Genomic DNA, 25429 nt, shown 5'->3' on the forward strand with positions numbered 1-25429 from the left:
CACGTTCTTCTTCCCATCATCACACGAAAGCCATGGCAACATCGGGCAAGAAGCTTCATCTTCGCCATCTTGCTTTTTGCCCATCCCTAGTGATGCTGGCTACGAAGCCGATGAAGACTTTGATCCATGCGATGATCTCACTGATGACATTTTTGGCGATGTCTCACCCTCTAGGTACTTCCTTCCATCACCTTCCAGACTTGAAGGGATGGAGGACAACTATGGATTAAAACTGCCATCATGCATGGATATCCACACATACTCTAGCTCCTCATCGGAAAATACTTCAGGTTCAGAAGATGATGAGATGGAAGCAGAAGTATGTGCTGCTGCTGATCAGGTTTCCTCCTGTTCATCTTCGGACGATGAATCCGAAAGTAGGAGACAAGCTGACGAGAATGTCAACGATTCTCTGAAGGAAACTGCTCTGGCACTTCAAAGTATCCTCATGGACTTGGCAGTCATTGAGACCTATGGTCGACTCGGAGGAGACGAGTTCGGTGATGTCCTTGTCGAGGTACATACAAAGTCTCACCCATCTGGACCCACCCTGGTCGCCTACAAGGATGTGTATGGCCAGATCACCGTTCCACTTACAATGGGTTGCAACCAGCATGCAGCAGCCATCCTGAGAAAGATGGTCAAAGAGGATGGCATTGACTCTATGAATCCATCACTGCTCTCATGCCCCTCCAGCTGGCTAACAAACAACGAGCTTGATATGTTCATCTCAGCATCAGAGTTTGAGAATGACTCCGACTTTGAGTCGTGTGAAGAGAAAGAACTTATAAACCTTGTAGAGGAAAGTTATTCCAGATGTCATAAGCGAGGTCGACATGAACTCGACAGTGACGAAGATTCAATGAAAACGCCACTAAAAAGCCGTCATAAAATTCAAAGACTTGACTAGTTTTATTGATATAAAGAAGATGCATTAAAAATCATTCAAATAAAAGGTATACATTTTGCATTGAGTTTACATTGCTGTGTCTAGCTTACATTAATTCTTTAAAACAGATCTAGAGACTGGAATAATGAAATGAACAAGTTGATTCAATTGAATATCTTTAATATTTTATTATAGAACAGATCTAACATTCACCTTTAAATTTACAAATGTATATGAACATGTTACCATTTAATAGTTAATCAGGATAAAAAATAATCCATATCACTTTGAATCCAATCTTTTAAATGACAATTTGACATTAGATTTTAAACAAAAAATAACTAGACAATGAAGAGGATAAATTTCAAAGTAACTTTCAAGTGGCTCAGTAAAATCGGGGGTATATCATATTAGCTAAATATGAACACGTCTCAGAAAAATAAAAATAAGTTTCATTAAAGTACATCATAACATGCAGTTGTACAAAAGAAAAGGAGATAATAAGCAAACTCATGGTTAATGAAGCAATGAATAATACAGGATGACTCCAATATTTATTTTACTGGCCTTTCCAGGGAGAAATAAGAGCTATGATAAGATAAGAAAGAAAAAAAAAACTGTTTCACTAAAAGTGTTCAAATGTTATGAAGAAAGCCTGGGTCTGTATTCAGAAAACCATTTCTCTCTAATTCATTAAGAGGCCTTCTCATTGTCAACAACCTGTCTTAAAAAGTCATTGTTAAATGTCTATGCATATGTGGCTGCATATGCATAGAGTTCACGACACAAGTCCCAGATATTCTCTTAAGATTAAAAATTACGTGAAATAAAAGACCTTTCATGGATTCAAAAGACAAAACAGTTTTCAGAAGGCCATCCCTACATGCTGTCTCAAAAATAATTATTCACATGCTTTGAACAATGACCTGCCAAACTTCAACTGGAGGCAAATTTATCAATTTTATTTTATTCTGACATTGATACCCCATTCATATAAACGAGATGGACAACAGACTAGAAAGAAAATTACATTACCCCATGACATAGATTATGTGGGTATATCCGTTGGTTTTTGAGTCAATTTGGCAATGTGATAGGGGTATGAGAATAGAGGCACATTAAAATATCTTGCACAATTTTTGTTAATCTTTGTGAAAAAATAAAATTTGCTTTTCAGAACGACTACATTTACACAAGCACCAATGATGATTGACAAAATGAATACACCAGAACTCTGCTTCACTACATGTAGCCCATGTTTTATAAGGATACAAGGCAGATATTGAACCGTAGTGGACATCGATATCCATTTTTAATTTGCAATTTTAATAGAACTCACTTGTATGATTTTTTTTTGGCTATAGGACACAGTTTTGTAGTTGATAAAATACAACACTAAATTCACAAAGCACTATCTCCTAACTTTAAAAAATAAAAATATTGCAAGTGTCTCTCAATTCCATTCAAATACAATAAAAGAGAATTCCTCACTCAACAGATAAAACAGAAACGTTTCCTAACTGGTTAGTAGAACTGTCATTTTGCATCTACAGAACCATCCAAATTTTCATAAATATACATGTAAATACTTTGGCTTTGTGCTTCCTAATAAGATGTAACATTACTACTATATGCCTTAATATGCTACAAGGGCAGATATAGATCTGGTATATGGAGATAGCAGTTTGAAAGAAGCTCAAGCTTTGATGACTATGTATTTTGATGATGAAATATAGCCTTGGCATTTATAACTTTGATGAAACAATCATGTTGCAATCTTCACTTCCTACAGGTAAAACCACAAAATAGAAATCATCTACCAGTACCAGGAGTTGGGTGGGGGTTGACTAATTACACCTAGTTAGAAACCTTCTTGCTCTTATAATGGTTCATGTATGATAATGTTTTTCTCCATCATTTGGGCAAGTCATGCTTTTATAGTTACCCGTAACTGAACCGCTTTGTGTAGCTTTAGCAATCATGGATCATAATGACATTGGACAACCTATGAACTACATGTACACCTGCAATGCTTTGTAACCATTGGCGGTTATATAAACAACATGAAATCACAGAGATATACAACTGAGCATTCTATGATAAAGCAAATGATACAATTTGTTTGGTATATTGTGTGAATATATCTATACAGAAGAGAAATTGATTTATTTCCCGTATCAATACGGCTCGAAACATCTAATGATAGTCACTTCATGTACACGTAGCTCCAGCTGACTACCGGTACTCAAATATTCCAGTATTACCAAGATTATGTAAAGCAAATATTCTCCATCCTACGTCTTGTCAAGCAATTTAAAAAGAAATCATAATTTGAGTGTACATTTCTCTCCCGATTTGCAGTGACTGATTAGAAATCCATCTCTCTCAAGAGGATGAAAGGTTGTATAAGTCTCAATTTTCAATATTCAAAAAGCATATTCCACAAAATGCAGAACCACGTTTGCTTGATTTTGGCTGTATCTAAATGTTCTTCACAAATCTTTTGGATGTTCTCTTGAGATGTAATCCTGTTTGGCAGCTTGGGGAAGATCAAAGGAAATCAAGTTGGCAACCCTCTTTACAATATATACTTCCTAAGATTACAAGTTCTGACAAGCTGAAATTGATAGCATATACAATAGTTCCTTGTCTTTAGACATACAGACATAATTGCTAAAATAACACAATAGCTACTCTCAGCCTATATTTAGCAATGCTATGACGAAACACTCGGTAAATGGGAATTTCCAGAAATGAAAAAATGCAATACCTTGAGTGGAATTGTGTGTTAAATGCTGACATAGTGAATTTTCTGAATGCATATTATGCATGTTGGTAATATCAGATGAGAAGCAGAAGGCCTTTATAATACTCCTTTTGTCCTTTGTCAATATCTCTGATAAATGAATGTCTGACATTCACCTCTGCACATTGGAGAGCAGTGAGCTGAAATTAAACTCTGCCCTTTCTTTACACCATCAAAATACTCAGAGAAAAAAAAGTCCAAAAACAAATTTAAATCAATTTACATACACAGGAAAGGCCATTATTTCCTGTTACACAAGCATATCTTTGAGGTAATAATTGCACTTAATTGTTGACATATCATGAACATTGCCATTTCACACATGTAATGTACTATACAGCAACAACAGAGGACAGCATACAGCATCATGCTGCCTTGAAAAAGAAAAAGCAACATATTAAACAGAGTTGTTGCTGAGGTTTTCCAGTGTATGATCTATCTGGGTGAGCTTCATGTTTGACGTTGATTCAGTGAACTTGAAGATATTTCTAAATCATCAGAATTTTACAATCCTATCAAATAACCATAAATTTATTACATTCTTCAAATTTTGTTGTTGTTGATATCACATTGGGTATTGAGAGCCTGAAGGGAATTAACTCTGCAGATTTACATGAGTTACTGCCCTACCAGCTCTCAACATATCATACAAGGAAACCAACAGTGGTGTGGCTTTACTGGTCACACACATGAATGGTCTATTAACCTGTTAACAACTGAATTCTCTCATTCCCATAGGCTTCATACAGGAGCCACCTGCTTCTACTAGGCAATGGGTTAATGGACCCCCCCCCCCCCCCCCCCCCCCCCCCCACCACGCCCCTTCCCCCTTCACCACCCCTCCTTGTCTAACACATTGTTTATGAACTTGTAGCTTGCTTGTTAACACTTTTCTTACCACTTGCCCATATTATGTTAATTCTATCAAATGTTGGATTACAGGACCAACTCTTTACCATCACATACATTTACTTCTGACAAAAAATCAGTCTGTGTTGTGTTCAGAGTTTGTCTATGCATGATTGCATAGTGTTAAAGAGAATACCCTGCATTTATAAATACATGAATTAAAAAAAAATTGAACTGTTAAAAGAACTTTACATTATTAACTCATATTGAAAATGGTATCTGGACTCCCCTAATGCACTATCAGTTTTATGATATCAAATCATTGTCTACACTTTTCATAATTTTACAACAATATGGCAAAAATGAAAACTCTGCTACATGTTTTTAGGCAAAAATATATATAAAGGTTGATATTATGAAGAGGCTGTGTTAGTGTCTTAACAGCTATGACAGTGTCTGGTATAAGTATACATCAATTTTAATTCAGAATAGAAAAGTTAGAAAACAAAACGAGAAATTGATGATACAAATTTGAATAATTCTATGTGGGGCAATATACATATTTATATCTGATGGTTATAACTAAGTACCGGTAGAAGATATTGCCAACTTACACAATATCATTACCTATTCACTAAAATTGTGTTAAAGTAAAAGAATAGATATATTTGATAACTCATGAATTCTCTATTTGTAATATTAACTATTCATGCTATACCTGTCTTTGATTATAATACGAATCGCTATTGAGAATAAATACATTTTTACAAAATACATATTAGAGTATTATCACTGTAAAAGATTTATAATATGAAGGGACCCGACTTAATCTTACGTAAAGTTTAACATAGTGTAAATTATCACTTTTGGAAAGATGTATTAAAACATGGCTCCTGACATCAAACACAATGGCAGCATCGGCAGCACTATTCAAATATTATCTCAGCAATACTTTGATTGGCTGATCTGCAAATCACACGTTTGTGCAAAAAACACAGATGTGAAAAACAAAATGAATTGCAACAGATGTCATGCTATGAAAATAATCAAATTAACAGGTGAAGCAAGGATAACAAATTAAACATGCAATGTTTGTTGATTGATTAAAAATAACTGCATAAGGACGTCAAACATCTTATCACACCCTCTCCCATTCTCCCATCTGTTCATTTAGAGCTAGGAGGGCATTAACTCAAATACTGCAGAGCGAACACCCTTCTATCTCCAAAAAAACAATTTCTTCTTTGACTCAAATATGAATATGTTTCGTACTCTCTATAAAACTTCTGCTGTTTTTTGTGCTAAAACCAGTTTATTTTAGGCCACCTCATCTCCCACATAATTACTCTCTAGCTAGCACTTGCTCCATTTTAGGTCTGTCTCTTTATGCCCTGTAATATGCTACATGTACTTCAGTCTCTCTATTAATATGTCTTTCAAAGTTCATATGGTTACATACAAAGTTCATATGGTTACATACAAAGTTCATTTTTCTGCATATGGTATGAAGAGGACTTTTGTTAAATCATATATGAACCTGCAGCCAATCCCACTACAGGAGGAACTTTAGGATATTTCAGCACTCAATTATTTTCATTAAAGGGCATCCTACATGTAGATCAAATTAAATACTGAGAAGATGTTGATAATGATGCATAATTCTATTCTTCCTTTGTTCTGTGATGCATGGTTGTGAGGAGGCTAGTCTACTCTCTCTTCTGGCGAAAGGGATACTTAAATAGTACGGTCAGGAAAAGAAGAACTTTATACAAATACAAATAATTTCATATCCTTTGGTCTTCCCACAACCAGAGAAGCAGGAAGCAGACATTCGAAAGCAAAGCTCTGACTTTCTTTTTAAAAAGCAAGCAAATACTAATCCTTCTTATCCATTTAATATCTATGTGTTGATAGTTTAAAATCAATAAATACAATAATAAAAATATGAAATAGATCTGTATCAAATGGTTGTTTGAGAGCATACAGGCAAATAGTGTTCTTACCACGTAACTAGTTATCTAAAAGTGCTACTGACTGGTCATTAGCATTTTCTAATTGCTAGCTAGTCAACACAACTTCCAAGATCATTAGACTACTTTCTACCCTGCAACTTCACCTACAAGAACTGTGTGATAGCACTTTTATTCTGAGCTGATATCATCTGTACTGGGCAGGCTGAGATAAGTCAGACTGACCTTATACAAGGCACATCCGACTACTGCTGGGTAATACCAGGAAGCTGGAAGGCATAGTGCAGACAGACAAGCCTTCCAACAGATTATGTTCTATCCTACAGACATGCAAATGGACGGTGTTTCGGTCAATAGTACATCAAGAGGCTTCCCCATTCTTTGCAGGTATCCAATAGTTATAGCACAGGCAAATAGCAACGCATAAACGATACAACGCACACCGTCTGTCTGTCCCACTACAGGTACGAACTAAGCTCTAGTCAGTCTGCATCAATTTGTTTCCATCTCCTCTTCACTATCTGAAAGTCCATTGCTGTGCCGTTTACTCCTTGCTCCTGTGTGACTACGCAGCTTCCGGTCGCTTGTTTCCGTGGCAATATGCTCCTCCTCCTCTGCTTCTCCGTTTTCTGTGGTCTCCTCTCCTCGTCTTGCAATGACCTGTGATAGCGACTGCTTGTATTCCTCCACTCTATCTTTCCGAAGGTAGAAGAGTACGTAGGCAGCTTTAGACTGTGTTAACCAAGACAAAACAGTGGAGTATATTTAGAGTGTTATGTTTACAAAAGTACATATTAATGCCTTTTGGCTTTTTGCCCATATATTCACTTTCCTCTGGAACTCATTCTCAACTAACACGCAGAATGTTATTCAAACGTACTTTACCATAATATGGCAAAGGAATTCCCTTAATCCTTATTTCCATTTGAATGCATTATGCATGATTTCATTGTCTAGATATCCACCCAAAAGATCTGAAACAGAAAATCCTAAATAAACTCCCAGGAAGTAAATATGTTATAACCTTCTACATTACATCAATTTTGAGAAACTCCTGACGAAGGCTTGAAGTGACACGTTTCATGTTAAAAGGACGTAGAATCGCATATGATACAGCATTGAGTCTCGGTAGAAAAACGTTAAACTCTTCAAGTGTTATGTTATACTTACAACCACTTGCTCCTTGCTAGCGTCTGAAACAGAGCTATCATCAAAGTAGTACCAGTTTTGTGTGCATGCATTCTGTGCATATGCAGTGTCTGTGAAGTGGTAAGGAACACAGAAGAATAATTCACAAAATGAATGGTACGTAAAAAATAATCATGATTTAAAGAATGCTGAAGTAGGTACTAATTACAGTCACTTCCAAACTTGTCTTGTTTGTTTTGTTCGTTTTCCATCACCATCTTCAGAGTTGATTTGTTTTTGTCTTTGTTTCCTGACAGAATGTGGCCTTCTTCTACCACTCACTAAGCACAGGTAATGATCCTACTGTTAACACATTTTTCCTGCCAGCAAACATACCCTTACCAAAGATTTGATTGTGCTGCACATAAAAAGCTTGATTTGACATACACATCGCATAAGACTTGATTGTACTGCACATAAACAGCTCGAGTTAACTTAATCAAGAGATTATTGACTCACAGTGTCCTCCACCCATTCCACCGTAGTGATTACTGACAGCTACAAGATCGTACTGATAGGGGCCGCCATTCGGACATATTACACTACTGGACATGTCCAGATTCCTGCAAACAATAAGGTAAGAAAACAAAAGTATGTCATTTACATCATTCATACAATCTAGTTGCAAATGAAAACAATCCTTGAGCATTGGTTAGGCTGCAAGCAATAATACGGATCAACATATTACTTCACAGGTAATGCATATTCTTGGTAAATATCAGAAGGAAAAGACACACATGTACATCGGTCTCCGAGTTTGGATAGGAGTATGAGGGTAAACAAAACACTACTTTGGAACATCTGCATTTGGGAGAAATTTCTGTCAGAATATTCACAATCTCTGGATTAAGTATATAATAATTGACAAATTGCTAGGAACTACCTTTAAAGAAACACAAATTTAATATTCACTCATTTGTTCACATGCAAGATGAAAAAGGGACACACAATTTAATTATGAGCTCGGGAAAGATTTCGATTGGCACATGAAAACGAATTTCTCTATACATACAAAGTGATGGTAGTGTGAAACTTACTCTGTAGGGAAAGTAACTAATGTATCAAGCTTATCCCTCAAGAAGCGATTGTAAGAGAACCTCTTGAGGTGAATGATAAGCACTTTGGGTAGTTTCCAGAGATCAAACTTCTTGGTAGCCTCCTGGTGCTTCTTGCAAGCTGGACAGTACCTGCAGGACAAGATTCAGAAAATGGAATGAGAGAAGATTTTAATAAAGACACTCGTCACCATTTTGGCTCATCACACTACCGTTTCCAAATGTCAAGAAAATGAGAGAGCCACACCATTGGACTCTACCAGATCCCTCTCAGTAAAGATACTGATGATACTGATGCAGACTTTGAAGACAAATAATGACTCTTTTTTTTTGGGGGGGGGGGGGGGGTGGCAAAAATCATAAAACACACATGTATTGAGAGAATCTAAGCATTTGATCGGTCTATGGCAGGGCACACAACCTGACATACATTTCTTTACCATTCACTGTACTTCACCATACTTCTCTGACCAAGCCATTTGTATCTGTCCAAAATGGATATTGCATGTTCAATCATTTTTACTTGTCTGTAAAATCATCAGGGGACATTCCAATGTACGATACCAATATCATCTACTACACAAACAGGGAGACTCTGCATTTAATCTTGTGTCTACTAATTTTAATGACCTTGTGTGCTTGGATTAATGAGAAGGTCTACAAATCCACCACTTTTCACTCAAACTCCCTTTTCTTCAACAATGAGGATTACGAGTGCTATATCAAACAAATTCTTTATTTTTTGTGAGGAAAAACAACTATTATATTCCTAAAAAGTAATAATTCAATTCAACATGGATATTTCTTGAATAGAACAGTTTTGACCACATGAAATAGTCATATCATGTCACTTTTAAGATTGTTTGTATTTATATTGACTCACCAGGAATCTTCCTTCTCCAGTGTTTCTTCTGTTAGGAAGAGGTTAAGACACTCATTGAGATCTACTTGTTGCTTTCTTGACACACTCCGAAGATTCATGCTTTCATGAGGCTCAGAGTCCTATAACAAAACACAATTAAGCTCAATGATTAAATACAGAAGACAGAGCCTTGCCTCTAGTCCAGTCTACTTATGTACAATAAGAAACATATGGACATGGTAACAGTCATGTTACAGTGCTTTCTTAAATATAGTGATTTTTATTAAAGAAATCGTAATATGAATATCATTTCATCAGAAATATATGTTATATCAATTTGATTTCATATTTTTCAAACTAGTGGTTAATCTAGTAACAATTAAGGTAGACAAATTAAATGGCAGAAACAAAAAAATTAATCTAGCAAAATATTGCGACCATATTGTGACCATGAGCTTGATTTAACCACATACTGATGCCAAAAAGTTTGGGAAATTTTGTGATTTAAAGGCAAGAATGAATGTTTGAATGGAATCAGATTGCTATGTTAGGTGAGGAATCAGCCAATGCATATCAATATGTTCATCTGATCTAGTGCTTAGAGACTTCAGTGGTAAGCACTTTATAAGCACCATTTTTATAATTATTATTATCAGCTGTACACTATTTATACAATTTATACCAGAGTGATATTAAGTGCTCATGTCCCTATATAAATATAGGAAATGTATTTTCATATGTGGGAATTAGTCTTCTTGTTGACTTACTTCTGCTTCTGTTTCAATGTAGAACTTTTCTTTTGCCTTATCCTTCCAGTCTAGTGCTATGTATGTACGATCTGGAAAGAAAGTGAATAGAAAAGATGCCAATGTGAGGAAAGGTTACAGGAAAAACAAAATTTACAATGACAAAGATTGGAAACCAATCAAAATTTGGAACCACAATATGTTCTGTTAACAGAATATCTTTTGTTTACCAACTCACCATACACAATAAATTACTACCCTTTTTTGTGACATTTGGAAAAACTGAAAAATTATATTTTTGGAGTCAAGACAATATTTATCATTCTTTGATTCACTGTTCAATTAGGCATGAAATATCTTCTATGACAAAAGAAAATAAGAAAACAAGCATGTATCCATTCTTCTCAGAGGAAGACAGCACATCTTTCTTTGTCCATACACAGACTTCACTATTTACATCCTTGAGCAGGATTTGATCCATACAGAACAGGTCAAGATGAGGTCAAGGTTGGGTCACTTACTGTTGAACCTGAGTGGTGCACCATCATCTTTTAACCTGGCTAACTCTGCACTGCCATAAGAGTTGACTAGAGACATTCTAAAGAGAAGGGATCGCCGATCTAATGGCTTGGATTTTGTCTTCTTCTCTTTGGATGGAGGAGTAGGAGGATCCTCTTTGTGGTTCTGGGTGGTGTCTTCACCTGAGCTGCAATGCTCCTTGGAATCAGAGTCAGAGTCCATCTCTGTTTCTGTGACACAAACAGAGAGGGTCATAGTGAGTGAGTGAGTAGAGTGATGGACAGAAAGACAGACAAAACAGACCAAGAAAAGAAATTATTTTTCTTAATTAAAATGTGAAGGCAATTCACTTCGGAAATAAACAGATTTATCTTGGTTATTAATGTGACGATTACAGATTTAGTCTCTTTTCTGCTTTTTCTTGTATACATTTAATAAATCCAACCCATCTATTAACCAATCATACTCTATAACACCAAAATCCATTAACAATTTTCTATCACAAACCAACAGTGTTGACAAGTTGATGATACATATTTGTAAAATGTCATTCTAACTTACCTCCATTTTCCACCACCTCGTTGCCTTCTTGATCGTCTTTATACCAGTCCTCCGTGTCTGGTCTCCTAACATAGCGACTGAAAAAACAAACATGAGAATAAGCTGTGATATCACACTATGTTTCATACATGGGATTCAAGTCTGCATGTATATCAATTTCAAACAAATTCATAGCAAATGTTTGTGAAGCATCCAACAAAGTAAATGATTTCACCTTCTCAAGGACCTATACCAAACTTTCAGGCCTGGTTGATACTTACCTCATTTTCTTCATGATGATTTCATAGAGATCTTGGTAGGTGGTTTGTTTACGAGGTACTGCAATCAGCATGGGTTGACCGAACAATGAGTAGCTGCTTGAGGAATAGCTGAAGCTTGCTCTCTTTGAACTATGCACAAACAAGAACGGACCACAAAAAGCATATGCTTAAGATTTACAGAGCAAACAGCTTTACAATCATAATGTCATTTCATTCTTCATATAGATCCAAACATAGCTCCAATAATATAAAACTTTTTTGAATTTAATGCATAATGGTTTGTTTGTTCTAAAGTTCTACATTCAACATCGAACCTGGATGGTATAATTAGCCTGTAGGGTTGTTAACATTATCAACATTATTTAGGATAGGTCAAATTGTTTTCAATGACAACACATTCACATGGGTCTCTAACATACTCTTGATAATCATATGTAATCAATAATTAATTGAGATTTCTTACTTTCTTTCCCTGAGATAGACAGGTATGATGATTGTATCTGGATCATCCGCACTGTTCACTGGTACCTCATAGCTGTCAATGAAAACAATCACCAATTGATTAATTCTAAAAATTTGATTTTTGTAGAAATATTTTCAATGGAAAATTATAAAATTCCATATATTGGAAATTTTTCAAATGCTTTGCATCGGACGATAGTATTCATGTAAATGGTTTTGGAACAGGATAAAAAGGTTTGAAAAGGGCTATGATATTGAGACATTACAGATGGGCACAAGCGCCTTTGAGTGATGCATTTTATGTCAATTTCCGGGGATATACAGCGATTGCTTTCCTGTAATTTTGCTTTCTCACCATCAGGGAAAAATATCCTCAGACAACAAATTAAGGAATTATATATATTTATTTAATTACAAAATGAAAGTCTTATCCTGGAGGCAATCGAGAAGATAACAAACAGACAATATCACTTCTTTTGCTTTAGAACAATACTGCATTTCTTATCAACACAGGATTTAATGTATGTGACAAGCCAATCCTCAAGATGAATAAGTGCAATTTATCACTGGTTTCACTTTCAAAATATTGTTTTTGAATTGTCCAAACTAAAGGCACAACTTACACAAAGATGTCATCTCTTTCTGTGATGCTTTCCACTCTATCATTAGGTGCAAACACTTTGTGGAATCTGTGATTGTACACATCTGTCACTGCCATCTAGTGGGACATTGGAAATCAAATTAAGTCAAATAAAGCAACAAACATAAATCAGTCTATTATACCTTTCAAGGTGATGCAGGAGCTATATTTCTTTTATCACCAATGTCCATGACGTTATCAGAAACTGGGTAGATAAAACCAGTTGTAGACTTAGCTTTACTAAACAAGAGCCCCAATCACATCTACCATCAGACCACCAATGTAGCTGCACAAAAGACTTACATTAACCAGAATGACCAAGAATTTGTAGGTTTTCAGTCATTTTGAAGTAGACTTGGTGGTGTAACTGGAGTATGAGCATTTACCTCCTTTTAAATATGCACTTAATCAAAATGAAATCATCTCAGAAATGAACAATAAGTTTAACTGAATTGGACTACCCTCCACTGTTTTATCAATTGTAATAAATAAAAAAATGAGTTAATAAATAAATATATCTCAAACAGTCGAAACAAAAAGATAAATACTTTTTATTATTAGGATATATTTTACTAAATTGCTACTCATCATTGGCAGTTTGTTTAATTGAAATGTAGATGGACAAATATTTCAGGTGGTGACTTTCTTACCTTGTCTGGAGCGATTTGAGAGACTTTGGATATTGCTTTACATAAGTCATACACCATACCATGCTTGGGTACAACCACTTTCATCTGTGGAAGAGACAGAAAAAGAGAGAGAGAGAGAGAGAAGAAATGTGCTATTAAAAAGTGACAATTACAAAGAGACATTATTGTAGTAGAAACCTTAACAATTCATTCCTTTTATCTGGAATGGTAAAGAACATGATTTGTCAAGGAATCAGCTTATTTCACTTTTGTGCAGATTACAAAATATCACAGAAAATATTGAACATCAAGAATTTCTGATAGTTTTCAATTGTTAGTTATTTTTAAGAAATATTCATACTTGAATGATGCCAAGAATATGATGTACCTTTTTAGTCCTAATCATCATCATCACAGAAACTTAATAAACATTTGCACTCACCTGGAGCGGTTTGGACTTAGGATCTAGTCTGATGAGAAACACCTCCATCGTTCTCTCCTTCTTCGTAGGGAGGGGTAAACTTAGGAAACTGAATGGGTCAAAGGTCACAGATACCTTTTGACACTCAGGACAAACTAGAGTGGACTTGAATTGGCCATGGAAGAAGTCAACAATTATGGAGTCATTTCGTTTTAAATGGTTCGACCAGGCCTCATCCGCTACAACCTGAATAAAAGAACAATCAGTTGAACTTCAAATACAATAATACACTTTGGTAGAAAAGAAATTGGAGCAGAGATAATATTGCATTTTGGTGACAAAACCACAAGACAGTTAATCATGAGCACTATGGAATGCTTTTGAAGGATTTGTTCCACATGCTCACTATCAATCTATTATTTTCATTTGTATGATGCATTACTTTTTTGTAGTTTTAATTTTTTTTATGAAACAGATGTTTAGAAGCAATTACAAACCGTTAATTAAACAAATTATTAATCAAACAAAAGAACTATATGGCAAAATTTCTCTCTGAACAGTCATATTCTACAAATTTTCAAGATGTTGAGAGCGTCTTACTTCATCTGACCTTCCGTCGCTGTCTCGAAGCTCAACGTAGGGTTTCTTCTGTATTCTATTGAGGTCTTCATGTAGACCATCACAGAGGAAAGCTAGTAGTTCTTGAGAGTCGTGCTGCTGGTAACCAGAGAACTGAGGTGCAAATCTACCAACTTGCATCTAAAGACAGTCCCGCAATGAATGAACAAACAATGAATAGAAATTAGAAAGCATGTTAAGAATTTTAACTCAGACAACCAAACTTTGACAGATATATCATGTTTATCATTTACGACTTAGACAATTCTAAAGAATTAACAAAAACAATATTGACAACTCCAGGGTAATATGTAGTAGTCTACTAACAACCTCAAAGTCTACTTGATTACTCCATCAAGCTGACAGTCCTACTAGAGCTTGGGTCACACAAAATAGAAAGGTATTTAAAATGACACTTACGATAGATATTATGTCTATTTTCTTTCTTTTTTGGAATGTACGGGACAACAAGGCCTTGGACTTGCCAAAATGCAGTTGGTCAAAGGTTAAGAGTAGCTATGTCAGACCATTACCTTGAAGTTTCTAGGTATCAGGTAAGAGTTTTGACCGGACCACACATGTTGGACGAGATCTGCATAGGCTTTAGCTATCTCTCCATGCATGCCAAGGGGATTGTTGTAATTCAGTTCTTTTTTGAACTCATCAGCTGCAGGTGTTAAAAAGCATCAAGGAAGAAACGAAGAGAAGAAAAGATTAACTGGAATTGACATTGAGGTTAAGCAATGTCTAATGAAAACAAGTTTAAAATTCAAATATGTCTGAATATCTTGCAGCGATAAGGAGGTCTTGCAGTCAATTCAAATGAAAAAGCAAACTTATGTATTAAAGAAACAGCACAATAGATAATATCCTTTATTCTTGCTAGATTTTTTTAATGGTATCATCCGATCTGACCAAAGGACCTGTGAAGCACCTAAATCAGGTCTCCTGTTCCACAGCAGTGTGGGAGTCAAGAATATTATTTGATTCATTTTGTATTCATTAGGGACAGGGCTGACTGTGGTGACATTACGTCAGGAAAGGTAGAGACCCCATTCCTGCTTACCATTATAAGATTTGTGCATGTTGCAGTATGAAATCCTGGTTAAATTACTCAACACTTATCATTATTTCAAAACTTGCAGCAACACTAAAACAAATACATGTTCTCTCCCATTCCATTCCCCAATAGGATGACCAACCCTGGTACGGGAAGTCTAAACCCAAGTGTTGTACTTACAGAGGAAGTATCTAGTGAGAGGAGGGACGTTGTTCATACACTGCAGGGCAGAGTTCATGAAGCAGGTATTGCCTAGGTTACCCAGACCACATAGACCTTCCTGGACAGACGGCTTGGAGCGACTGTAATCAGAACTGCTGGTGTTGTTGTACGAAGAGTAGCTGTAGGGACTATCAATAAATGAGAATTATCTTGTTCATCGTGTTACCTTGACCTCAGAATGATTTTTGACTCTGATTTGTCTGAGGTAGCAGTTGATACGAGTTAGTAAAACATCTAACTTAAATTTCAAATTTGATTTGTGATTATTCCTCAAATCGACCTCTTCCTGTCCAAATAAATGTCTGATCCAATGATTTGAATCTAAATATCAATTTCCTTCAAACCCCTCCAACAAAACAAAACTCATGAATCCTGGAATGATCTACTATTTGATATGAGTACAATTGAGTGGTGTCTCTTGAGTTTTTGCCTAGTATAGCCAGTGCTTTACTGCCCGAACTAGTTTCAAAGTAAGATAAGCTTTATTGGCATGGTATGATTGATAATGTTGCCATAATAAGGTTACCAACACCTCTCTGCCTGCCTATAACACGTCATTACATTATAAATCAACCAAATCTACTCTTCAGACCAACAACTCAGCTTTGTCAAGGCGGGTTTAAAGGAGAAACATCTACCCTGAAAGGAGCTAAAGCAGAGACTCTTCTCACCTTTTACCAGAGGAGTTTGTGATGTATCTGCTACTGTTTGTGGATGTACTACTAGAGCTATCTTTGTAAGAACTATTGGTAGAGCTGTTATTGCTAGCTGGCTGCCTTGGCCATGTGCCATCTTGGTTCTTCTGTTCTATCACAAGGACCTATGTGTAAAAGAGAATGCAGAGAATGAAAAGCACATTTTAAGATTTGTAATTCAAGACTGAATACTGTCATTCCCCTAAGCTTGATATAGGAGCTGCCAGGTTCCCGTAGGCAATGGGTTACTATTTCATTTGCTTTCTTATCTTTATGCTTAATTACAAAATTGTATTTATAGAGTAGTTTTGACAAATGTATTCATAAAACAAAATTCTGAAACAGTGCAATAAAATTAGACATTTTTAATATATTGTAGATGTTCCCATTAAACTAGCTAAGATTCCCTAAATTCGAATTATACCAATTTCGATCCATAATGAAAGTAGATACATACCTGCCCCTGATATAAGCCTGCATCTTGAACAGTGTTTTCTTTCTTGCTTAGCTGTTCATAGGTATTGCTCATGTACTTATTCCATATTCTCGTCTCTTTTTCATCTTCAATATTGAATAACCTCTTCATTTCCTTCTCAATAGTTTCTGAGAACAAAAAGCAGAAAAATCAGTCAAACAATCAGTCATATGATAAGTCATGTAACTGACATTATTAAAGCCATTATAAAAAAAAAATATCTTCTAGAGTCTAGACAGAATAAAAAAAAGTATAACAATTCCAGCAACATCACATACAAGGGTCAATGAAAAACAAAACCCCTTTGAATTCTCATGAGAACTATTTAATATTACTTGAATGAATCCCCATACCAAAAAAAAAAGAAATAAAGTACAATAAAACTACAATATCATAATGAAGTTTACATTAAAACAAAACAAAATCTTGATAAGTTCTGATAACTTTTAATGATCCCACTGAATGGATGTTTGTTGTGTTAGTGAAGGTTTCATGTATACATCACTCCATATATTTCTAGTTAAAATTAAAACAAGGGAAACGCTCTCGGCGGTCTCGCCTGCATTACGCAATTCGATATGATAAAAAATTGAGGTTGGAACATTATTTATAGGCAGTGTGGCCCATTAGCTGGCCCCCCAAAAATGAAATCCTCTGAATATAATCAGCATTTTGAAGTGAATATTGACTAAGAATCATTAACAAATAACAAAAATTGATTAATTTATTCTCATATTAAGTTGTGAAAACATAATCCAAGTCTACTGACCTAAAATGACCTTTGACCTTGTGACCTGGAATTTGTGTCCTATGATTTGTGATACTTGATAACCCTTGGGTACAAGTTTCATGGAATTTGAACAATCAATTTTGAAAATATGCTAAAAAATTCAAAATCTTGATGTTGATGCCACAACAAAGTCTAAATTTGTTGACCTAAAATGACCTTTGACCTTAACTTAGTGACCTGAAATACTTGATAACCCTATAGTCCAAGTTTCATTGACTAAGAACTTAAACATTCAAAATTATATCAAAAAATTCAAAAACTTAACCTTAGGTTAAGTTTTCGATGATGCCACAACATAGTCCAAGTCTGTTGACCTGAAATGACCTTTGACCTTGACTTTGTGACCTGAGATGCAACTCACATGATTGGGGATACTTGATAACCCTACAGTTAAAGTTTCATTGACTAAGAACTTATACTTTAAAAATAATATCAAAAATTCAAAAACTTAACCTTAGGTTAAGTTTTTGATATTGACGTCGCCGCCGTCACCAGAAAAGCGGCGCCTATGTCTCGCTTTTTTGCTACGCAGGCGAGACAAAAATCATGACAATGTTCTTCTATTCTACAATGCATACACTGATAGTGGAAGCCATTTAGTTTGAATTGTATTTAACATCGAAGAAACACCAACATGCATATACACAGTATGAAGTGGCCTTTTCAAATCTTATTAAAATCTTCCATCGTGCTTATAACATAACACTACAGCAAGGAACATTCAGAGAAAGGTTGATGTTCATACAATGCGTCTTCCAATGGTTGGTCACATGATCTACCATATGACATATGACTTCATCAATTGCTAATGTTTATTAACATATCTGCAGGATCATGTTCCCATTATCCCCATTCATATACACAGCACCAATCTGCTCTTAAAGAGAAGGTTCAGTTCTGCTAAAAGTATCAACATGAATCGTGCACTTTTTCCTTTTTTTTTATAGGTACATGTAAGTCTACAAAATATCTTATATAACCCTGAGTACTCTTCAAATGCCCTCATATTTGAAATATGACGAGAAATATCTAAAAAGTTTGAACAAAACATACATGTTACGTACATGTGTTTGTAGTGCCACATACCCATTTCTATTTGGAGTACATGTGACTTCATACAAGACTGAGACTTTCTTGTGAATTTGATGATTAAAAAACCCTCACAAGTATGTACCCCAATCCTATGTGTTATGTAATCAAAGTTTTCTCATTGCTTCTGGGCAATTTTAGTTCATAATATCATCACATAACCAGTACTAAAATTTATCTTTAACCCTTACTCTTGCTTGAGTTGACTCAACCTCTTTGTGTAATGAGCTCTCTGAGGAGCTCTTGGTTGGAGGAGGGTCTGTCTCACACTCAGTGATGACATTCCCTACATATTCAGACCATCACCTCAAATGTCAAAGGTGATGACGTGAAAGACGGTTCTCTCTATGTATATCAAGACACTGACTGCTATGGCAGTATGCTATATGAACAGTATTTTATCAGTTGTAAACGTTAATCTTTGCACATTTCAATGCTAACGACAATGCATTTAAACTCATATACTGGGACCAGGCTATCACCTCTCAAGATGACAATGCAGAAGAGAGTAATCTCTATGTATTTGAACTCAATGCTGCGGTATTGGACTGTGTTAGTTGCAAACATTGTTCTTTGAAAATGTCATTACCAGAGGTAATGCATTTCAACTAAAAGGTACATTACAAATAGACGAACCCGCCAAATCCCAAGACAAAATATTAGAGTATGTCTAATGTTTGTCATGTTTAAATGCAGTAAATGCGAGATCATCTTTTAAAATAAAAATACTTCATTTGACAGATCACAATTTCACCCCTAAATATGGAAGCTTCAGCAATCCCAGCAAAGTTTTCAATTCATCTCCATATCCTGGAACTTGTTTCTATATCATCATGTCCTAAGCAACTAGGATTTTCATATTTTTATAAGCAGGATTTCTTTTTCTTGAGTAATTTCGAAGTCCTATTGTTTCATGATTGTAATGTGAAAATTTGCAAACATTAACGGATTGCCTTTTATGCATTTATTAGATTCATAGCAAATCTGAAATTCAAAGTACATCACTGGAAATGAAAACTCGTCTTATAATGATTATATTGGGGATTTTTAGATACCAAATTATCATCCTATGTCATATGGATGAGGCATTTATTGCATCAATTGTTCTTCTTTGCCATTTGTTCTTGTTATATTCTTGGTGACTTCATATAGTCAAAAAGAGACTTAAAAACTGAAGGTACATAATAGGAACAGATTGGCTTATAATTTTCACTATTTATAACATATTTTATTCAGGTGAAGAAATTAACTACTGTAAGTTGTTTTGCATGAAACAAACTGAAAATAAGACATTAAGAACACACAACTTACCTATTGTGTCAGCTTTGCTAAACTTCTGAGGCACCATGTTGTCTAGATTGCTATTTTCACACAACTTGAGCTCCATCAGATACACCTCTACTTTGCAGTGTTTGACAAACATACCATATTCCACAACCTGCAAAATAAATGACAAATGAGTGAAAATGAAAAAGGTAATGCATAACTACACAAACAGATGGACAGATGCAAACATTGTACTAGTTCATGATGAAGATGTCGAACAAATGAAAACATATCATCTTTCCTTTATAGTATTTAATGATTTTTTGATAGCACCAAAGAAAACATGAAATTAGCATAAGGTGCCTTATCTCCAAATTTTAGACTTTTTCAAAAAAAAAAAAAAACTTTTGTCACAATTTAGAACTTGGGATAGATCCATAGGTAGCTTTAGTGAAAAGGCTGTTGATATTCTTTGTCAAAGGAACATCTTTGATACAGCATAATTGTGTATTCATTCTTCTCTTTTTTATTTGTTCTTATAATTACTTACAATTTTGGGGGAAATTTACACTGGACACTATCTCACAAATTTGTCATATGTCTGTGTTCCACAATATCAGCTTGTAACATCCATGAATTTCAAATGGATGTCAATGATCTTGGACTTATGGCGGTTCTGTGAGACGCTGCCCTGAGGTCTTGTTCTTTGACCTTACCTTTCTATGTACTGGAGGCTGATTCTTGACCGCACCATACCATATGGTCAGATTCTCCCAGGTTGCAGTAGGGACCAGAACATAGTCAAGCTCATCAATCAGATGCTCCTTCAAGTTACCCACATCTCCCTCTGAAAAATCAGAAAGACATGAGAGTAATGAATTTTGGGGGAGAAAGGATGAAAAATGTGTATACGTGGGTGTAATTTGTTTTGTTATTGTTGAAAATACAACTATTTGACTGTAATCTGACCTTTGATGACACTATCCAAAAGGAGTGACATAGTTTCAAACTAAGATACATTATTGTCAGTTTGTAGACCATAATCAAAAGCTAATATCTTCCTCATGGTTTTTCACCCCATCTATTAATGTCATGGGGACCATGATGTATCTATCAATGCAATAATCAAAAATAATAAAAGAATCACTCCCTCTTTGCAAGAGAGTTAGGTTATGACAGTATGACTTAATAATGCCTCTGGCACTACCCTCCATGACAGAGGCATAAACAGTAAATTCATTCCAATCCAAGTTCATACTTCATCTTTGCGAATAATTATCATACTATATTGTTTTTCCACTGACTATGCAAAAGTGTCATTTTATGCATGCATGACTAGAGTATGATCAGTGATTTAAGAACTAAAACCCACTGACGGATATTGTTAAACTGATAACCTCTTTTTACTTTCAGAGTCTTTTTGCTCCATTGAGGATTGGAGGACTGGGGAGGAGGGAGAGGGGAGGAGGGGGACTATTATACTTCTCCATCTACTCATTGAAGGAATGATTCTGTCCACTCTAAGTGAACAAAAAAACCCTTTCCAAATCTTTCCATCATTCAAGAATTTAATTGTTGAACCTTACAATAATTAAAACAAATATTAGTGATAAGGAAAGAGGAAACTGACGAGTTCAAAGGGTTTTTGGACGTGGTGCACTCCCCTCTACCATATTTCCATCTCATCACAAGAAAAGAGTATGCATGGATAGTAGGATACACTCTCACCCTCCCAACATAATACTCCATTCTTGAATGCTCCATGTTTTCCTTACCCACAAAGAGACCTGAGTTGTCCACTGGTCCAGGGTTGGAGGCATCATTGCCCATGTTATACACATCCCAGCTGTCAAAGCCCACAAATTTCTTCCATTGTTTGAACCACTTGCTGTCTACCAGGTACCTGCAACCAAAACAAAAACCCAAGATGAACAGTGATACTACAAAGGATTCATTCTTACAACTTTCAGTAAGGGGAAAAGTTATGCAATATAATGGTTGAGTTATGATCGAAATTTAACTAGACAAGAAATTCATGTTTACATTTTTAAGATGGCAGAGTGAGGTTAAAGATTTACCCTATTTTATAATATATGTCAATATGTATTGACTTGTGTGCAAAAAATGCATGAATTGGAAATATGTTGTACATTTTTAAGGGGGCACTAATAACTGAAGTAGATGATTATTGTTATGAAAAGTGATGCATGATCATACATGATTCTCCCGTCATTGCTACTGAATATGGTGACTCCACTATGAACTAATTTCTAACAGATTTAGAGTAAATGGGAGTGGAGCTAATTAGCCCTGACATTAAAGCAAGCATACTACATCCAATTCCATGACTCCTACAAGTACTCATTTTACCCCCGCACCATTCGCATCTGGAATCAACTACCAGCCACTGCATTTACTGCCCCAAAAGTTGCTGCTTTCCAGATGACCGCCCTCCCTGTCATCAGAGGGTTGGAACCTCCTGTAGGTTCCAGAATGCTGTAAACCATATAGCAGGATGATTTTTTTTTTTTTTTTTACTTGCACGTCAATGTTTTACTGTATAAAGAAATTGTACACCCTTTTGTTGTCTGCACCTTCACCTGCTGTCACAACACATCCCATCCCAGTATAGCTTGGAAAAGCTGCTTCAGGGATTACCTCATCAAGTATCAAGTATGAGGGTTTTTTTTGTCACACTTACTCCTTAGAATACCAAGAATGATAAGAGTAAGCATCAAATCAAATTTTAGGGTCACCAACATATTTAGATGCTTTGACTTCCATCTTATGTTTCTTGTCTTGTCTTCCAACTTTTCCCCTTATTAATATTATAAGCAGGCTGTAAGTGGATTTTCAGCAGAGGCACATGGCCCATTTCTCTCTTCCATTTGAAAGACTTTTTACAAAAGAACAACACAAACAACAAAGCTGTTTTCCCCAGCCATATAATTTCTGCCTATCTGAGGCATGAGGTCAGGATCCCGTTGCCATTGGTTTTGAGCGTGGATCATAACAAAATCTTTTATGAAATCAATAGTAGACTCTAGATGGTGCGTTTTTAAACTAGCCTAGATCACCATAATCACATAACTAGATCATTCATCGGTGGTCTGTCTAGATTCTAGATCTTGTCTGTTGACTATTTTTTAGTGTAATCTTTCTCACAAGGAATCTGCCTATCATATCTTAATTTTGAGCCATGGTAATCCCTTTGTAGCAAATGTAAATAAAGCAAGGAAATGGGAGGCCTCTGACTCTGATTCTGAGTCTGATCTGAAATTAGACAGGAGTCTCTGATCCGAGTCCCAAATAGGAAATACTCTCCCACATGCACATTGGCCGAGCTGGGATGTGCCTAGACCAAATTTTCCGTCTCTTTCTTTCGTTAAGCCTCTTATTTGGGTAGGGTCGGCTCTCTCTTTAGAGAAGGAAGCCGACTATAGGCATTCACTTTCAAACACCAAGGCTTTATGGCCATATTTTTATGCCCCCAAAATTTCCCCAAATTTCATTTTACCTCGTGCATATCCAATTTAGTTTATATTGTAAATTATGCCTAGGCTAGCCTAGGCCAGCTTTTCCTTCATAATCATTTCGCCTTTGGCATAGACTAGAAGGAATGAGATTTAGATTACGTCATGCGCAGCGAGAGTTAAAACACGACTTGCAAGATTTTCAACATGGATGTCAATTTTGACCCATAAATTTCCTAATAAAGGGACCATTACACGGATTATTTCAGTCAAGTTGGTAAGTGTGTGTGTGTGTGTGTATTGGGTTTTTACAGACGTGTATCAATCAGATATGATTATTTACGTCTGGGACCGACCTTTAAACGTCACCATCCGAAAGACGTGACTCAGTTTCGAACCTGCGTGTGTGTGTGTGTATTTGGGTTTTTACAGACGTGTATCAATCAGATATGATTATTTACGTCTGGGGACCGACTTTTAACGTCACCATCCGAAAGACGTGACTCAGTTTCGAACCTGCGTTCTCGGCTGAATCAGTTTGTAACTACCACTGTAAGCTGGATTACAGGCGCACGCCACAACGCCTAGTTGTGGCGTGGATCGATGTATTATAGCCTAGATCACGGCCTAATTTACAATATAAAATAAATTGGATATGCACAAGGTAAAATGAAATTTGGGGGAATTTTTGGGGCATAAAAATATGGCCATAAATGGCCTTGGTGTTTGAAAGTGAATGCGTATACGGTATAGTCGGCTTCCGTCTCTGAGAGACCCGACCCTACCCAAAAAATTAACGAACGAAAGTGACAGAAAATTTGGTCCATGATGTGTCCCTCTGGCTCTACCGATTACTGTTAATAATAGGAGCATCCTAGTGTCTCAACTTGCTATGTTTTCAACTCAATCCGAAGAATACAATGCACTACATTCATCACTGGACATCATTGGCTGCTAATACTATAGTATGGACCTTGTGTATAGTTACAGCGCAGTGCAGTCAGTTGTATGCATCGTAATTAAAAGAATGACAGTGCACAATGTAGAGGCCTACTATATTGAAAGTGTAGATCTTTCCGCCGGTACGTTATACCGTGTGATAACACGGTGATCCGTACGACCAACATAATTGCCGGCATCTTATACAACATAATAATTCCATTCTGGAAGATTTAAGAACGTCTTATCACAGAAAAGGAACAAATAATGACCATATCTCTTACCAAGAGTCCCCTTTCTTCAATGGGGTTTCGAGAAGTTCAGATATTTGCTGTTTTTGTTGTTTGATATCAGGAACTCCGCTACCTCCGCCTTCCGCCATGATGTTCATTGACATGAGATAGGCATGGCATCCTGGGAATGTAATTGGATGACGTCATGAATGAATCTGTCTTGGAAAATTTTTCCACATTGACGATGTTTTTTCATTTATGAGTAGAATATGATACATTTTGGTTTGTCACATAGGACAAGTTTTGTAGCTCGCTACACTTGGCTTTTTTTTAAACAAGAAAGTGACGTGTTTCAGATACGAAGGAAGCGACATCCCACAGACTCTATCTTGTAAAACATCTTGAGAATGTGGGTCACAGTTAAGATTTTGATCAGGCTTTGTAACACTGCATGGACTCGTATACTCGGATTAAAGAGATCTCTTTGGATGGATGCGGTGCGTACATCGATGGGAGGGGGCACTGTCTACAAAATCCTGGGAGAGGTTAAGAAATTATCAGTATCGCAAAACACGATACTCTAGATGCTAATGATATATGTGGACCTTGTCGTAGGTAAACTCTATACAGAATACAAATTACAATTTTCAACAGATTTGTTCTAAAATAATTATTATTAGTGAACACTAATTTTTTTTTTTTTTTTTTTTTT

General features: G+C 35.9%; 1 protein-coding gene across 2 annotated transcripts; it reads right to left on the bottom strand.

The window, feature by feature from the left end:
• Positions 1-5705: 5705 nt before the first annotated feature.
• LOC100889124 (ubiquitin carboxyl-terminal hydrolase 4) lies at positions 5706-24899 on the bottom strand. Of its 2 annotated transcripts, none has more exons than XM_003725903.3 (22): positions 24769-24899; positions 21848-21975; positions 20789-20919; positions 20118-20244; positions 16910-17055; positions 16429-16577; positions 15716-15885; positions 15009-15142; positions 14458-14616; positions 13879-14103; positions 13458-13541; positions 12791-12885; positions 12169-12240; positions 11706-11834; positions 11446-11522; positions 10887-11114; positions 10387-10457; positions 9641-9759; positions 8740-8889; positions 8162-8265; positions 7685-7773; positions 5706-7246 (listed from the first exon to the last, which is right to left on the bottom strand). In XM_003725903.3, exons 1-22 carry the CDS (start codon positions 24879-24881, stop codon positions 7007-7009), a joined length of 2940 nt encoding a protein of 979 aa, XP_003725951.2. In that variant the 5' UTR covers positions 24882-24899; the 3' UTR covers positions 5706-7006. The 2 variants fall into 2 exon arrangements, with proteins under 2 accessions (XP_003725951.2, XP_011675755.2); XM_011677453.2 differs by having other exon boundaries at positions 15716-15876; positions 24769-24889.
• Positions 24900-25429: the final 530 nt, after the last annotated feature.

The sequence above is a fragment of the Strongylocentrotus purpuratus genome, unplaced genomic scaffold, assembly GCF_000002235.5.
Source record: "Strongylocentrotus purpuratus isolate Spur 01 unplaced genomic scaffold, Spur_5.0 spur5_scaffold_6, whole genome shotgun sequence".
NCBI lineage: Eukaryota > Metazoa > Echinodermata > Echinoidea > Camarodonta > Strongylocentrotidae > Strongylocentrotus > Strongylocentrotus purpuratus.